Below are 18,457 nucleotides of genomic sequence, written 5' to 3' on the forward strand. Positions count from 1 at the left end.
ATACGAATTGCTAAAAAAACAATTCAAAATAAACTTTTTTAAGGCGAAAGATAAACAACAATAAATAAAAGAAGTTTAAGAGAAGAGATCAGATTTTATACTGGTTCGGTCACACCTTGTGCCTACGTCCAGTCCCCAAGCAACCTGCTTGAGATTTTCACTATCTTGTAAAAAGCCTTTTACAAAGTCTGAACCACACAGGGACACCCTTCCCTTGTGTTCAGAAATCCTTACAACTTTAAGAGACTCATGGTCTCTTAACAATTCTCTTTGAATTAGAAGAAGAAATTTCTCTCTTTGATAGAAGGATATTACAATGTGAAGATCACTCAAGATTCCTTATTGAATATGCATGTGTTTAGCTAAGGAATATTTTGAGAGAATAAGACAATTTGGTTTTAAGAGGATAAGACAATTTTTTTTCAGAAAAACTCTAAGGAATTTTGTACCCCAAGTCACCTATTTATCAGTCTTTGATGGTCATTCAAAAAAATTTTGAACAGTTGTGACTCTTGGGAGTTATTTTAAAAAATTCCTTACTGGTAATCGATTACATAAATGTGGTAATCGATTACACAGTTAGTTTTGAAGAGATGTGACTCTTCAAACTTGAAATTTGAAATTTTCGTGTCTGATAAGCGATTACACAACTATTGTAATTGATTACAAGCTTTTAAATTCAAATTTCTAAAAGTTGTTACAGGCAGTTTAAACTTCTGATAATCGATTACATGCATTGTGTAATCGATTACACTCTTTTAAATTCAAATTCAAAATTTTTAAAATTGTTTCAGAAATCATTTTAGTTACTGGTAATCGATTACAAAGAAAATATCTTATTTTTTAAAACATAATTTTACTTAAAAGCTTTTGTAAGATATTTTCCTCAGCCAAACCTGTGCAGCATCATCTAAGAAATTCTTTTCAAGATCCTATGAACTAAGTACATCATTTTTCTTGAATGTCTTGATTCTTGACTTGGATTGTGCTCATCTTTAGCATCATCAAAACTTCATATCATATATGCTTCTACAAATAGAAATGCAAATCATATACTATAAATTAAAAACATAATAATAATTATAATTGTGATCTCAAAATTAATTGAATTAAAAAAGCAATGCAGATAAAATATAAATATTAAACAAAAAATATATTTAATTCACAAAATAAAAATAATATTTTAAAATATAAATAAATTTGATTAATCATATGAACTTTTTACAATCCAAATTTGCTAAAATATATTTAACTTAATTTCAAGTTTCATTTAATACAATTAAATTAATTATTCTTTTTTAAATACTAAACAAATAAAATTATTTAATAGAAACACGGCCAGAATATTGAAACTACATATTATAATTATGTTTTTTGTAATTAAAATGACTATCTCTTCCAAATGCCATGTAACCTTCGCCCCCAAGCTTGGACATCACCTATCACAGCTCCAACTTATATTTTTTTTATTTAATTTACGGATAAAATAATTTATCTTAAATCACATTAATAACTAAATTATTATTGTGAAATCATATTGGTTTGATTATAATAGTTTTAATTTTAATGTATTTTGAATGGTTATTTCTTTTCTAATTTAAATAAATTATTGAATGTTTTATTTTACAAACATAGAAATTAAGAAAAAAATATAACAGATCGTATTGATATTTTTCATGAAATTATGAAGATAAATTCAAATTTAACTCATAAAATATAATACACAGGAATGAATAGCTTTTATTAAAAAAAAATAGTTGAGAAATTTACATTGAATTCATAGGCATAAACTATTTTATAAAGATTTTTGTCCAATCAAACCTAAAATGTTTTTACATAATTAATATATATTTAATTAAATAAAAAAAATTAAATTAAGCAACATAATCACTATTATTTTTTCTACGCAAAATTAGAGTCTAAAATTAATTTTGAAGCAACTAGTTATTTGTTTATTTGTTAGTAGTATCTTTATAGTAAATAAATTATTTATGATTTTTTTACATTGACAAACAAACATTTTTACTGAATGTTTTTGGCCAATCAAAGTTAAAATTTATTTTATATATTTAATTATGTAAAATGATTTTTTTCTTATAAACCCAATTATAAATTTTCAGGGGATGAACAATTTAGCTGAAGTCGAATTAATATATAAATTATTATGGTAAAATTATATTTTTTATTATTATAGTTTTAATTGGAATTTATTTTTTATTGAATATTTTATTTTATGAAAATTAAAAAATAAAATAAAATAACCAATGGGGATGAATATGATAAAAGAAAGTATAACACAAGGGGAACAATAATATTTTAATAAAAAATTTACATTAAATTCACTGTGATAAACTATTTTACTAAAGATTTTTCTCCACTCAAAGTTAAAATTTTATTATATATAGTTAACATATATTTAATTACACAAAAATCAAATATCAATATAATCACTCCTACTTTGGCCACAAAAAGTTAGTGTCTAAAATTATTTTTTTAAAATAATTATTCATTTTTTGTTTATTATCTTCTCATTTAAATAAATTATTCATCAATTTTCTTCTAGATAACCCTGATTAAAATTATTCCAAACAGTATTTTTAATATAATCACTATTATTCATTTTTTATGGCTGTCTCTTTCCTGATTAAAATAATTTTTTATTTTATTATTTTATGATCATTGAAAGTATAAAAAGAATATAACTAACAGTTATGGATATTTTTTATGAAAATATTAAGAAAAATTTAGACTTAACTTATCATATAAAATATAACATGATGAAATTTTTTTTCTAAAATTAAGTAGGAAAATTCATTGAATTCAGAAGGCTAAAATTTATTACTAAATATTTTTCAATCAAAGTTAATATTTATATTACATAATTAATATATATTTAATTACATAAAAAATCAAATATCAACACAATCACTATTATTTTTTCCACGCAAAATTAGCGTCCAAAATTGTTTTCTAAGCAATTATTCATTATTTTTTATTATCTTCTCACTTAAATAAATTATTTTTGACTTTATTCGACATGAACAAATTTTAATTTTCTTTTACACATTTATATGTATATGCAATATGTCAATATATTAAAATAAAAATTATATAGAAAATAAATATGAATTTTGTATTTATTTATGAAAGCAAGTATAAAAAATCATTTAATTCACGAGGATGAACATTTAATTCAAAATAATTAAAATATGACATGTGGGTAAAAGGTAGGAAAGCTTTAATTTTTTCCCTCAAATGTGTAATATTCATAAATTCATGTTAAATGAAATTTTAAGTAAGTGTGACATATTAACATATAATGAACCCATTATAATAACTTAAAGTATTTGTTAAATAAAAACTTAAAATATTTAATTTTGTAACTAGATATGAAACACATACAACAACTCAAATTATAAATTAAGAAATTAAAAATAAAAATTATTACATTAGTAAAGAACAAAAAGAGAAATGAAAACAAAGAGAAAATGAAGAGGGTATTCATATTGTGTATATTTTTTTTTATGAGTGTGCATGTGTGAAAATTATATATTCATATTGTGTATATTTTTGTTTAGATGTGATCTTATATATGGGTGGGTGTAGGTGTGGGTGTGGTTGTTGAGATTTGTTAAAACCAAATTATTTGCTTAATTTAATCAAATGTATCATTTTTAATAAAATAATGTGTCTATTTTTATGTAAAATATGTTTATATTTTTAAATACTTGTATATAAGTGAAACTAGACTTGATTTTCTTAAATAAAATTTTAAATTCAAGCCTTGTAAATAGAGAAAACGTGATAAGAAAGAAATATCTTATGAAGTTGGTCAAACAAGTTTTTTGGTAAAAATTAACTTTTGACAAAACCAACAATATTTCACATAAATAATATGGTTATACAAAAAAATGTAATAACTTTTGTTTATTAATCCGCCTAGGACTTCTAAAATATCAGCATGGACATGAGTAGGAGAGAAGATTTTAAATTTTAAAGAGAAAGAAGGGTATTTTAGGTGTTTTAAAATTTAAATGAGGGTGTGAAAAGGAAGAAGAGATAACAATGAAATGACCCTGAAGTAATCCCGAAAGTAATGAATCGGGATGACAGATGGGTTGTAGGTTTTGACTTTTGGCGTGCGACGTTGGTTCTTCAAATAACTAGCAAGTAAAATTAATTTGGTCATCTTACGGTTTCATTATTACATGGAAGGAAGAGACTTCAAGAAAACAATATTTTTATTTAATAATTAGAAGGAAAAAAAAATATAAGGATGGACCTGATGATGTATGAAACTTAAGAATTACTCATTCAAAGTAGAAAGGAAAATGGAAGCTTATGCTATTTGAATTTTGAAGAAAAAAATGGGAGGAGAGAGAATGTCTAAAACCCGTTAAATAATCTCCTAGGCTGAGATAACGTAGACTCATTATTTTGTATTTTCACTCGTTGTCGCCGTTGCTGGGGAGGTGCTGTTTCGAAGTGGTCGAAGGCCAAGAGCACGTAGTTACAGGAAGAGTTCATGGTCATTGTTGTTGTGCAGCGGAAGTGATAAAACCCTGATTTCATGCATGTTTTCTAGTGATGAATCTTAAGTGATTTTGAGTCAGGGATGTGAAGTGATGAATCTAAAGGAGATGAGAACAAATTAAAAGAGGGAAGAAGCGTCGCTGCCCGAAAATGCCTTAGACGGTGGCGTACAATGGCCGGACAAAGAGCGGTGTAGGCACCGTGGAGGTTGCAGAAGAGGGAAGGGGTTGCACTATTAGTATGTTTTTTTTTTTTCAAATTGGATCAAATATTCTTCCTTTTTTTTTTTACCCTAAAAAAACCTTTAATTATTTAACTCACATCTAAACATAGTTTAATAATCTAACAAAAAATAATGGTCAAATGACTTTTAATAAAAATTTATGTCTAAAATATCTTATCTTTTTTTTTTAACTCCATCAAAGACATGACGTCATTTTCAACTTAAAAATATTTTAATAGTCTTTTCTTTTTCTTTTTATTCTAATTGAAACTAAACACAGCTTTTTGTTGGACATAAACTTAATTTTTTGTTGGAAGTGAACTCACTTGTTGGCATGCATGTATTAATACTTTTTCTTTTTTTGCTTAGTTTAATTTTTTTTTGTGCGTGTTGAATCGTTTGATTGCTGTGTTTTTTTTTTATGGTTAGGTGTATGATATAATATCTCAATTAAGAATTACGAAAAAATTATTGTCTTAAAAAAGATTCATTCACAAAATTAATATTTGTTATTGAGTATTTAACAGAAATAATAGAATAATTTTGTGTGCATTGAAGTTAGTTTGAATGTAATTTATCTTCTTTACTTTTAGGTTAAAGAATCATTTGATCTTTTATTTTATTTAAAATTGTCATTATTTGAAAAGTTTAATTTAATTATTTTTATCCTATTTAAAAGATTTAAAAGATTATTTATTTTAAAAATAATTACTTTAGTATGTTATCTTATTTAAAAAAATTTAAAATAATCTTTCAAATATTTAAATATATTCGACATTATTCTTCGAATAAAAATAAGATAAATAATCATTTTGAATATATTTATACAATTAAAAAACCATTTTAAATCTTTAAGTGAGATAAAATATCAAAGTAAAGTTTTCAAAAAATAAAAGATCATTTTAAACAAAATAAAATAAAATGAAAGATGAAAATGAACAACTTTTTTTTTTTAAAAAAAGACCAAATTGAAAAAAAAAAATCAAAATGATCATTAGTCTTACTTTTATACTCAGCTTAAATAAACGACAAAAATTAACTTCCTATTTTCCTCTACTTTTTATTTTCTCTAACCTAATTTTCTTCCTCTAGTTTCATTTCTACATCAGAACAAAACAAAACGCGCATGTTATATAACTTTAATGAGGCGTGAGTTTTCACTTGACGAGTCAAAGCTGCACTTTCAAAGGCTACAATCATCCAACCAAAACAAACAATGTCTTGATTAAGATAGTGAGCAACTTGTACACCATCATATTTAAATAAGCGTTTTACACTTTTGGTTTTCCAGAGTAGTACTAGTACATTAGAGGAAAACATAGAAAGAAATAAGTCTTTATTTTCTCTCTATACAATTTGTACCCCCACGTGATGAACTTACCAACTTCCAACCCTCCAACCAAACTGAACTCTACCCCCATATTAACATTTTTCAGAAAGGAAAAAAAAATGCTCAATGACATGACACCAAAATGCAAAAATGAGCAAAAATTGAAGAGAAACAAACACCTTTGCTCAATCAACTCTTCAGCCTTTGCTCCCACCATCACCACCACAACCACCTTGTGTACATAATCAGATCAGTTACCTGTGCAGCAATTCAATCAAAATGCTCCAAGCTTCTAAAGCTTGCTGGCAAAATACTTGGGAAAATGGCTATGGTACAAAATCTACATCCTTCTGTTATCCTTCCTAAATATATGCAGCACCACCAGAGAGAGAGACATATTTGCAAAATGTTAACATTAACAGTGACCGGTTTTGGCTAAGCAACTCTGCGTCTAATATAAATGTTAATTTGCATCCAAGCTTGCAGAAGGGCCTGCCTTTGGAGGACTCCCAGCAAAATCACTTGAATAGAACTCACTTGGCCTTGGTGCCTGAATGTTTAGATTGTTGGAGTTGGAGGGAAGGTGGTGGTCTTGTACAATCTACAGGAAGTATGAACAATCTTCCAGCAGTTAGGGTACTATTAAAAAAACTTCGTACCCCATTGCCCAGAGGCTCTTCGCTATGCGAAGGTATGGGTACTATTATAAGTAGAAAATAATGAATGAAAGATCAATTAATAATAAACTAAGTCATCATTTCACTCGAGGAGACAGCAAATCCAAAGTATAAAAGAAAGATAAAAATAGTAACTAATGTCATGGAACTTAAAGTGACAAATAAATAGAAACAAAACATTATCTTCAAAAGGGGGTAGTAAATACCTACAAGTTTCAAATTTCAATTTCCTGTGAAGAAAATATAACAAATGCACTAGTCAATGTTTTCCAATTACCAGATCACAAACTTCAGAACCCTCGGAGTGGAAGAGAATAGGACGACATCGCTTATCTTCATTCATCAGACTTGAATTTTGAAAATGGCTCACGAGGGCAGACTTTCCTTGAATTCTAGCATATGCCAAAGAAGCAACTTTTTCACTATTAAATTTCTCCCATTTCTTCCCATTGAATGTCTGCAAAATCAGACACATTGCGGAATACACCGTTTAATTAAGGGGAAGATGTCATTAAGCTTTTATAGTTACACTTTCTTAAATAAATGCCAAGATGATATCAATAACTGCTAAATTAATTTTAACAAGATAAAGAAAATAACAGAAAACATACAAGAAAATTTTCAATGAGCAAAATAATAGAAACATGCAGAAAAATAAAATGAGCCAAAGATATTCCTATAAAAACCTCGAAGAATGGAATAATAAGAGAGGGAGACAGCATGTTGATAAATGCATAGCCCACATTGCATTTATTCTGCGGTTATTAGAAGAAAAAAATAATCAGCTTCACAAGTTTGAAAAAGTCAGGGAGCAATAAGCAACATATGCAAAATAAACAACTCCTAGTAGAGCAAATTATTTACCTTAAAGTCAATTGGCAAGTAGAGAAAATCATAAGTACCCCTGTGATTTTCATCAATGGCAGCTAATAACATTTTAGAGGTGTATCTGCAGATTATAAACAATCAATATGTTATCTAAGAATCCAATAAGAAAAATCTATGGTTAATGAACACTTTAGAGTTAATCATACTTGTTCGGGATATTCTTTATCATTAATGTAGTCCTTGTATCTTCACCACTTTTAATCTTATCCAAGTTGAGCTGAAATTGTTTCTTGCTATCAACTTGGCTCCCATTGTTCTCTATCCATCTACTCCGAGCACGGTCAGCCAAACCCTCCAAAGTGGTAGGTGGCAGTCCTGGAAAAGGGCCATTTCCCAAAAAGACAGGGCTAAGCCTAGGAGAAGATCTCATTCTGAAGTTTGATGAACCATTATCAGATATATTTCTCGGGATAGTAATGTTAGGATTAACAGATCCACCCACATTAACCATGTGATTTCCATCATTATGCCCTGGACCAATGCCTCCATAGCCAACATTATTCATGAATGAAGTTTCAGATGACTCGGGATGGAAACCAAAGTGCCTCTCAAAAGGCAAACCTGATGGGGCGGAGCCGACATGATGGTGGTGAAGATGCTGTGATGAACCAACAAAAGAACTATTCTGAGTTGAATATGGGAAGGCATGGCTCTTTCCATTCGATGCAAATGGATGCCCCACAGATGATCTTGGCCAAGCTGAAGGTTTGGTATGCTCCGAGTAGAGAGTTGGGCTTCCCCATAGGAACTGTGGCCCAGACAAAGTTTCCACTGAGGATCCATTTGAAGTTGATGGACCAATTGAGGACAATGCTCCACGATATTGGCTGAATTTTGGCTCTGGAAGTGAATGCGATTGAAAAGTAGCTCCGTGTGATGAATTCATACCGGTAAATATGTGCTCTCCTTGACTGCTCCTTTCCAAGTCATTGCCAATAGCAGCAGCCTTCACAGTGTTAGATACTTGTGGTTGCAAAATTGAAGCTAATCCAGGTAAATGATTGCCTGTTGTTGGGCTTATGATCCTAGAACCAGGAGAATAATTGATAGTCTGCATTGAATTCTGCTCAACAGGGCTGTTGAACTGTAACCAGTTACCTGTTATAAAAGTTTTATTAGCTTAATATCATTAGATAGAGAACAATGCATAGGGAACATGGTTATGAAGTCAGTAACAAAAAGTTATGCTGCTTAAAGATGCTGATGGCACAAGGGATATGTAGCATCTCAAAGAACCAACCTGGAGGAGAGTTAGCTACAGGTGAACCCACTTGGTATCGGAAACTCCGAGATTCATCTTGGTCAAGCTCTTGATTTAATTGGAGCATCAAACTAAAAAGTAGAAGGAATTAATGGTTATAAGTCTATGCTTCAATGTATGATGCCAGAAAACTAAAGCAGCAGATATGGAAGTTATGGCCTATTTAGTAAAACTCATTTTACAGGAATGCCTACCAACAATAACAAACTTCAAATAGTTTTGACAGTATTTAAGCAGTCACACTAGGTACCAGAGAGAGATAGGCCCAACCATGTATATCATTTGCAATACTCAATTCAACAATTCTCTCATCAGTTTTGTCTTTTATATTTACACAATGCAAAAAATTCAGCCAGCAGAAAAGATGATTATCATTATCATAAAGATAAAGATTAACAGGAAAATAAAAGCAATAGAAAAATTATCAGTGTACGCACTTTCTACGAGCTCCTCCAGGCCTACTTGGTTCAAGCTTTATGCGTTTACCAGCTATGTCACTCCTGTTTAATGATTTAAGTGCTGCTTCGGCCGCTCTAACATCATAGAATTCAATAAACTTGTGATGCCTCTTGTGAGGAGTTTCCCTTATCTGCAGAGACATTGATAATTAATCTTAAGCTTAAAATATAGAACACATACACACACACGTGACAGGGATACAAAGCAGCAAGAAAGGATAAAATAATCACCTCTTTGACCTCTCCATAAGCCCCAAATATTTGACGCAGGTCTTCATTTGAAACAGATGGATCCAAATTGAAAACTACCAATGTTCCCTGGTTGATATCCTTGTCTGATGGATTATCCTGGGATGTAGAAGAATTAAAAGCCAAGAGAATAATAATGTCAGGGCATTCAATCAATGAAAGAATAAATTACTAGAACTTTAAGTTGGTAAAAAACCTTTGGTATAGAGAAATGAATGTCTAGTTTCCTGCGCCGCAGAGGTTTGTTTTGTAATGCACGCATAGCTGTTCGAGCAGCACGGATATCATAATAGGATATCATTACAAATCCCCGATGTTTGCATGCAGTATATAGGGTTCTAATATCACCATATTGCTGGAAAAAAATTGAAACACCATTAATAATTTATCTTGTTTCAAATTTTCTTCTTAACAAAGATATGCAGATTATCCAATAGAGGCAATGAACAATTATGAGCACCATAAGTTTTAATTGTACCCACGGAGCTAATGTAGAATACATAAAATATCAAAGCAAAAGATTGCACTAGCTTCTAGATGAGCTTGCCACCTTGCCCTTACTTCAACTTACCTCAAAAAGGGCTCTCAGCTCTGAGTCCTCCACATTACTGTTAATATTTCGAACAAATAATGTTCGAGAAGGATGCTCTCCATAAGGATGTTCTCCCGCAACAGTTCCCACACCATTGGGAAATGAATAAGGGGGCAAACCATTGCCAACGGTACTATCAGCGAAGCTTAACTTAGACAACCCCACAGTGAGACCTTCCTGTGGATCAGTTTCTAGTTCCATACCTCCACCACTACCAAAAAGATCATACTCTTCCAAGTCCTCAAGGGAACCAGGCAAGCCACTTAGGTCAAAATCATCCGTTATGCCAGCTAAAAGCTCCTCCTCATCATCAGGAAGGGCAGGTCCAATTGCATGAGTATCACCATCTTCAAGTGAACCATTTCCATCTGCATCTTGATGGAGCTTCTTAAAACCAGATGAGATGTCATCAATAGATTGATAACCATTTGCAGTTTCATTCAAGTTCACTGCAGGTTAGCAAAACCAAATCAAGAGAACTTATAAGAAAAAAAAAAGGAGTATACAAAGAACTGTTAGGAAATAACCATCACATACATTTTTCATGCGGAAGAACAGGTAATGAGCTAGAGAAGAGGCTAGCATCAGATGAAGCATGGTAGGAATCAGATCCAGACAAAGCCTCCCATGCACCATTCCCTGCTTTTCCAGGTACTTTTATAGATGGAATCTTGGAAGGACCTATTAGTGATAAAAGGATTATAGTTAATAGTTAATTCAACAAAGTAACAAGTTAATAATGAAAACAAAATAAAAGAATTCAGAGATTTACCCAAAAATGAAGGATCAAAAGACTGCCTCATTGCATCACCCTTCTGCCTCATTCACAAAAACAGTAATATTGAGTTATTTTGCTTGTGCTATAGGCACAAAAAATTTTAAAAACATTCAAAAGAAATGCCAACCATCATAAAACTTAAGAAAATGCTAATTACACAGGAATTAAGAATAGTTATGAAAAATCTACATCTAGATGAACAAAAGGTAACCAAGGCATTTGTTAAGCACAAAGCAATCACAAAACAGAAGGTAATCAACAAAGCAATTAATAGATCAGGAATTTAAAAAGCTTGACTTTTAACTCCAAAAAGGGGAACTGACACCATGAGACCAAAATGACCAAATTCAATCAAAATGTCCCACCCATAATCAGAGAGTACAAACTAACATATCCAACCAGTCAACACTCATGATTCCCCACCCAATATCAGCAGCACATAAAGCGCTGACAGTGGAGCTTTTATGATGAAATGTTAGATGCGCATAACCCATCTTCTAGTATGCAGGTTCAATGCCATCACCCTCTTGGGTTCTTGCACATAACCGTATGGCAGGAAACAGTCTAACCACAAAGGCAGACACAGAGACGCGGTTATTAATCTTCTTGAGAATATGAGACGGATCACAACAACAAAAGGCAATGTTTCGGTTGAACTTGAAACCCACGACAAAACTTTCAAAAAGAGAAAAAAAAAAGACACCAACTTTCCCACAATTTTCCAGCATCCAAACATGAGGCAGCTTCAATATAATCCATCCAACGAAGAGGAAAAGTAGTTGCTTTCACCAAAAAGAGACCAAATTGAAAAACCCCTTTTAGTTAAACTGGTTTGTGCAAACCGTGATAAGATCACCCAACGCTAAACGAAAAAAGCACAAAACAGTAACGGTTACCATTGACCAAAGCAAGTTATCAACTTATCATCATAACTACAAAATCAACCCCATTTTTCACGACCAATTGGCACAACCACCCTTCAACCCAAAACCACAAACTTAAGCACTTTCAGGCTTCAGCAACATCATCACACTACAGGGCAACAATCATAACCACAACCCCCTCAATCCCCATAACCGCTCCACTCAAAGCAAACTTCTACTCGAATACTTAAGCCATCAATTTGATCAACCCCAGATGAAAAAACGTTAACAAGACTCGAAATTTGGCATTGGAAAACCCAAAAACAGTGAATCAAATGAAAACCCATGAAATACCTGAAAAGGGGTGAGAAAACCCTAAGAGAGAGAGGAGGGCTTCAGGCTTCAAGAACACAACAACTTGGTCTTTTTTGGCACCTAAAACCAAATGGGTTATACAACAAATTGGAGAGAAACGTGTTGCAATAATAAATTTTAAAAAAAAAACAGTGAAGAAAACAAGAGTGTGTATGTGTGTGTTGATGCAGTGTTTGTGATGGAAGCAGAAAAATGGGGAATCTTTAGAGAGATGGAGAGAAGGGTGCAGAGCAAGAGCGTGGCAATGATTGGCCCTGACCCAGAGAGTGAAAAGTAGCAGAGAATGATTGAGAGAAGGAAAAGAAAAGAGACAGAGAGAAGAAGAAGAAGAGAGAGAAAATTTGGCTTCAATGGTTTGGGACTTTGAGAAGGTGGAGGATTCAACTGTATTTAAAGGTCATTTGGTGTCCATAAAAGTAATATAAAACAATGTTTTCTTTGCATTTATTAAACTAAAAACTGGCCTAAATCAAATGTTTAAGAAATTTCTTTGAGGAGGATAATGGTAGATACTAGGTATTAATGCGGCAATGATCCATTGAACCCTGTGCCCTATTTTCAACTGGCTTCACTTGCCCAAAAGATAAGAACTGGGTTAAGTGCATCTTTATTTAATTCGTTTTTTAAATTAAATTTCAATTTTTCTAGTCCATGTATATTAGTATTAATGTTAATTAAATGAACTAATAAAAAATGTTAATTAAATGGTACTATTATATTCGCGTTATTGATCCTCAAAAAAAAAAGATTCGCCTAACTAATTTTTTAATTCTTTAAAAAGTAGTAAGTATTAAATCATTTTATTTTTATTTAATAAGGACTTTTTTTAGTTTCTTAACATTTGTTTATTAGTATATTTGTATACTGTAAAAAAGTTAATATTTTTATGATGAATTAATCCAAACATGCACGCGAATATTTTTTTTTCGATAAATGCAGGGGAATATTTGAAGTGTGAAAGTGAAACTGTTTGAGCATGATATTTCAGGTTTAATTGTGTATTAGGTTAGGAGTAGTCTTAATAAGAGGCGTTTGCCCATGTTTCAATGAATTAAGAATTGTTTAGCCATATGCATGGGTGGGGATAGGTCATGCCAGAGGGGTGGGAATAGATCAGGTCAGACTTTGGAAGGTTTGAGCCTAGTCTACGATAAATCCTTCGGACTTGAGCCTGGTTTGGTTTTTTATTTTGGCTCAGCATGCTCTTTTTAAAAGTCTTGTTTGGCCTGGGCGTGATAGCCTTTTTAGAAGTCTTCTTCACAATAAATATTTAATATTTTTATGAAGTAGGAACGTAACAGGGAAGTTAAAGAAAAAATGAAAGTCAGATCAAAATAACTAGGAATATAAAATAACACATGACTCACACCTAAGTTGTAATTAAAGTCATTGATTATATGAATAGAAGTTATGAAACAGTAATGTGTAATGAAAGTATGATAATTTCAAAAAAAAATTAATTATATCCAAAAAATAATATTATATATTGGACCCAAAAAATAATATAAGTATATATATATATAAGTCGGCCTATCAGACTTACAAGACTTTTTAATAAGCCTATGTTTGGTGTATTTAATTTAATAGTCTTTTAAAAAAGTCTGAATCTAACCTTTTAATTAAATAGATCAGTTCAGGTCAGATTTTATATAAACTAGGTCATAGATCCCTGTAGGCCGACCTGACCTATTCCCATCCCTAACCATATGATTAAATCCTACACAAATTGTTTTGTTTGTCCTTTGGTCAATTATTTTTCTGATAAGTTTGAAACCACGTTTATAATTTAAAAAATGAATAATATAATTATGAATAATTAATTATAAATTGTTGTGCGCTATTGAAGTTTGATAATTAAAATCTGACATCTAAGGATTAATTTTGCACATGAATACCCATTTGTAGTGATTTTAAAAAGATTGACGACCAAGAAAAAGGTTGTCTCTAAAGTTTAATTAGTTGTTAAAAAGACTTATTTCTTTAAAAATAGTTTTAAACCAAATTTTGTAAAGGCTAAATTGTTAATTTATTCAAAAAAGATATAAAATCAAAATTTTCTTATAATCTATTATCAAATTAATTGGATTTTAGAGATGAAATTCATTTTACAAAGGGATTCAATTTAAGATATATATTAATTTTCGAAGATTAGGTATTATTTAAAAGTTATGTAAGTATTAAAACAAGTAACTATTATGTACTGTATAATTTTTTATTATTATATAGGTTAATCTATCCAAAGTATTTTCTTTAAACATCTCCATACAAAATAATTAATGAGTATGCATTCATGTTTTTAAATTGAACAAGAATTTTCAACCAAAATGACTCATATAGAATTTTAACAGCATAAAATCTAATTAAAACTAAAATAAATATTTTTTTTGTAATTGAAATCTAAAAAGAAAAACAAGAATAAGATTAGGTAAAATTCAAAAGTTATGTTACTATTAAAAGAAGTATTTTTTTACTGTATACCTATTCATTCGATATGATATATATATATATATATTACAAGTTAAATTTAACTCAAATTAAGATTGACTACTTTTTAAGTAATAGTATTTTTGTAAAAATATATAAAAAAAATGAGATATTTTATGGAGGAAAAATCATATAGCTTAATAGAAAAATAGAATAAATATTTAATTTTTCTTGTTTAAGAAAAAGTTTTCAAATTTATAATATAGAGATATAGTATTATGCGTTAGTCCAAATTTTTAAGTTTTGTTTTTTTGTTGAATATTTAATATTTTATTGGACACATGTTTGCATTGTAACTAAAAAACATCATTAATGAATTAATGGGTTTGTCTAATTTACCCAAGGTAAAAATGGGATTAAACAATCCTATCTTCAATACCAATAAAATTTGGACAATTATTTTTTTTTTAAATTCCAACATTATTATTATTATATTTAATTTATCATCTTTTATCTCTCATGTCATTTTTATTTAAAATTATAACTTTAGATAAATTACTTTTTTATATTTTAATGTGATTGAAATACATAAAAAATAGTTTTCAATAACATTTTACTTTTATATTAATTAATTATTTAACTTCTAATTATTTTTAGTTGTTAAATTTGAACTTAGTTCCTAATTTTTTAACCACTAAGAAATTAGTTTCTATTTCAATAAAATAAATTCTTATAATATAAATTTGAATAATCATTTTAAATGAGAATGTGTTTTTATGAGTTATATATTTTTAAAGAAAAGTATTTTTAAGAATTATTCGTGAGTAAACTATTACTTTGCCTCTTGAAGTTGTGAGTCATTGGATTTTTTTTAAATTTAATTTTACATATTTAACTCAGATTGATAAATTAAAATTATTTATCTAAAGTAAATAAAGAGTATAGCTTTTTATAATTAATTAAAAAAAATAACTATTAAGATTTATTATTTTTATATTTCATTACATATATTTATGCATTTTAGCATAATTCTAATTATTAAATTTTAATTAACAGTTATAATTTAACTCTTTATCTATTAAAGTAATAAATAATATGACATCTACGTGATAATCAAAATGTTATAATTTCAATTTTTGAATTTTCATAATTTTATCTATAATTTCACATTTATAATATTTATTTATAAATTTTAAATTAAAAATTATAATCAAAATTTTATAAAAGAAAATTAAAAAATTATACTTGTATGTTGCAAAATGAATAAAATAAAAATAACAAAAGAGTCTATGAAAAGAAAAATTTTAGGTTCATGAGATAGAAAGCATGAAGTATTAAATATGATAGTAATGACATTAATGGTACAAAATTAAGACATTGTTGTTAGAATTTAAAATAAGACAATTGTATAAATTTTATTGGTCATTAAAGATAGAGTTTTTAACCCCATTTTTAGCTTGAGTCAATTAAACAAACCCTTAATTAATAATAAGATGGGTGGATAGCATATAGAAGGAAAGTAGGAATGAGCAATGACTGGATAAGTGTTTTCATATCAAGAATTATAGGAAAATTACTCGAGACACAAAGTTAAACATTACATTCACTCACGTAAACTTTGTTTGATTTGAAAAAATGAAAGGAGTATGGACGGAAGTTGGGCGCAGAGAAAACGATATAGTTATATCTTTTTCTTTTGTTTAGTTGTAATGAAAAAAATATACAAAGAAAATAATAAATAATTGTGAAATTGTCTCCCTTTTTATGGTAGAATTGTGAATGATTATCTCATAAATTATCCACTTTTCTCATGTACAGAATTTGTTTTCGTCATTCGAGTTTCTATAATGATTGTCTCATTTTAGAGATTTAAATTTGAGGACCCCCCACCCCCACACAAAAATGGAGACAAGAAAAAAAAAATCTTAAAACATATATACAGATGAGGAGCATAGATGCATCTATTCAGAATGGAAATAACAAGGTTAAAAATATTTTTATTTCTCATTTTTTAATTTAATTTTTTTAAGTTTAATAAATTTATTTTTATCTTTTAAAGTATTTCTTTTAAATTAAATTAATTCTTCCATCAATTTATCATACTAACTTAATTAACTTAATTACACGAAATGATCAAACAGTAAGAATGTCACACTGGTGGTAAAATCAATTTAGTCTAAAAATGGCATTCAAGTAATAAAAAATAAACTTAAAAAAAATACTTAAAACAAAAAAAAAATATGAAGGATAAAATATATTTTAACCAAATAACAAATTACCTTAGACATATATTGATGTACACACTTTAGCCATTTCATTAAGGGTAAAAAGCATTTTATCTCCCATTATGACATGACTCAAAATCATAATTAATTAACTATTGAAGTTAGACGTGTTTTTCTAGTTTCGAAGCATAACATATATATTTAACTCAAATTTAATTTTAATATTTTTTTAAAATTGAAATATAAATTGTCAAAGAGTCAAAGTTAGTTTCATCACATTAGGTAAATATAACTGTGAGCTATTTCAAACGAGGTTTAGGGAGCATGGACAATAGTTGGTGATTTTAATTCCATTATCTCTTAGTTTGAAAGGAAAGGGGGATCTCAAACCCTTTTTATTAGAGATATGCAAAGTTTTTTTGAATTTTGTTGAATAAGTTTGTTGGGAAATCGAGAGGGTAATTTTATTAATATGAGGAGATTTACACCAATGGGTAATATGCAAGTACATAAGTGAATTTGACACTACATTTTAACCCAAAACCTTAAGGCTTAGGTTTAAGAGTCTTTTCTTCACTTATATGATGTTCAATCTTTTCATTCCTACACGATGTGGGATTTCACCTCACACTTGTACTCCAACAATGTTGATCTTATTGATGTAGGTTTTCAAGGACTCCCTTTCACTTTGTAAAAGGTTACCTTGAAAGAGCGTCTAGATCGATTGATTGTTAATATGGATTGCAGGATTCATTTTCAAAAGGCATTTGTGCAGCACTTACCTCCCTTAAAAGATGGACCATACATAGTTATGGATCGATTTCCAAGGTTCTTAACCCATTAGTTGAAGACATACATTTTTGTTTCTTAGCAGCTTGGTTGACACATTTTGATTTCTAAAATGTTGTTTCTAGGAGCTAGAAAATTGATAGAGGTTGGACTAATAATATCTCCCATCTTCAACAGTCTTTGTCTGCTTGGAACAAAGATGTTTTTGGAGATATTTTTAAGAAGATTGTTGCAAAAACAAATGCTATTGACTCTAGGAGATGCTTAGATGATAATTTTGTTCTTTAGGAGAGGAAACATTAGATTTGGAAAGAGTATGAGGTTGTTCTTTTGCATGAGGAGCTTATGTAGTTTTAGAGGTCAAGAGCTAAATAGTTGGCTTATGGTGATAGAAACACAAAGTATTTTCATGGTGTCACCCTTGTTCGAATGAGGCATAACAAGTATGAGACCTTTCAAAGAGACAATGATTCCTGAACTTCTTCTAAGGTGGATCTTGAAGAGTTGATTCTACAGTTTTACAAGAATCTATTTTGTGTTGAAGAATATTTTGAGTCATACTGTTCATGAGGGGCTTTTGCTCCCTTAACTCCTGATGAATTCTAGTTATTAGGATATATTCACAATTGAGGAAGTTTAAAAAAAATATCATAATTTAAAATGGGCTCTTTGAAGGTGCCTGAGCCCGATGGTTTCCATGCCATCTTTTACCAATGCGAGTGGCATATTGTTGGGAATGATCTGGTTAATCTTGTGCATAATTTTTATTGGAATTCCCACCAGGTGGATAAG

General features: G+C 29.5%; 1 protein-coding gene across 1 annotated transcript; it reads right to left on the reverse strand.

Moving 5' to 3' along the window:
* Positions 1-5,977: 5,977 nt before the first annotated feature.
* Positions 5,978-12,762, reverse strand: LOC100800877 (protein MEI2-like 5). The gene is made up of 13 exons (XM_003546527.5): positions 12,207-12,762; positions 10,984-11,026; positions 10,749-10,892; positions 10,191-10,660; positions 9,816-9,974; positions 9,602-9,718; positions 9,350-9,501; positions 8,892-8,983; positions 7,798-8,749; positions 7,628-7,712; positions 7,450-7,518; positions 7,041-7,220; positions 5,978-6,687 (listed from the first exon to the last, which is right to left on the reverse strand). Exons 2-13 carry the CDS (start codon positions 11,012-11,014, stop codon positions 6,550-6,552), a joined length of 2,589 nt encoding a protein of 862 aa, XP_003546575.1. The 5' UTR covers positions 11,015-11,026; positions 12,207-12,762; the 3' UTR covers positions 5,978-6,549.
* Between the last annotated feature and the right edge of the window lie 5,695 nt (positions 12,763-18,457).

This window comes from Glycine max, chromosome 15, assembly GCF_000004515.6.
Source record: "Glycine max cultivar Williams 82 chromosome 15, Glycine_max_v4.0, whole genome shotgun sequence".
Lineage (NCBI taxonomy): Eukaryota > Viridiplantae > Streptophyta > Magnoliopsida > Fabales > Fabaceae > Glycine > Glycine max.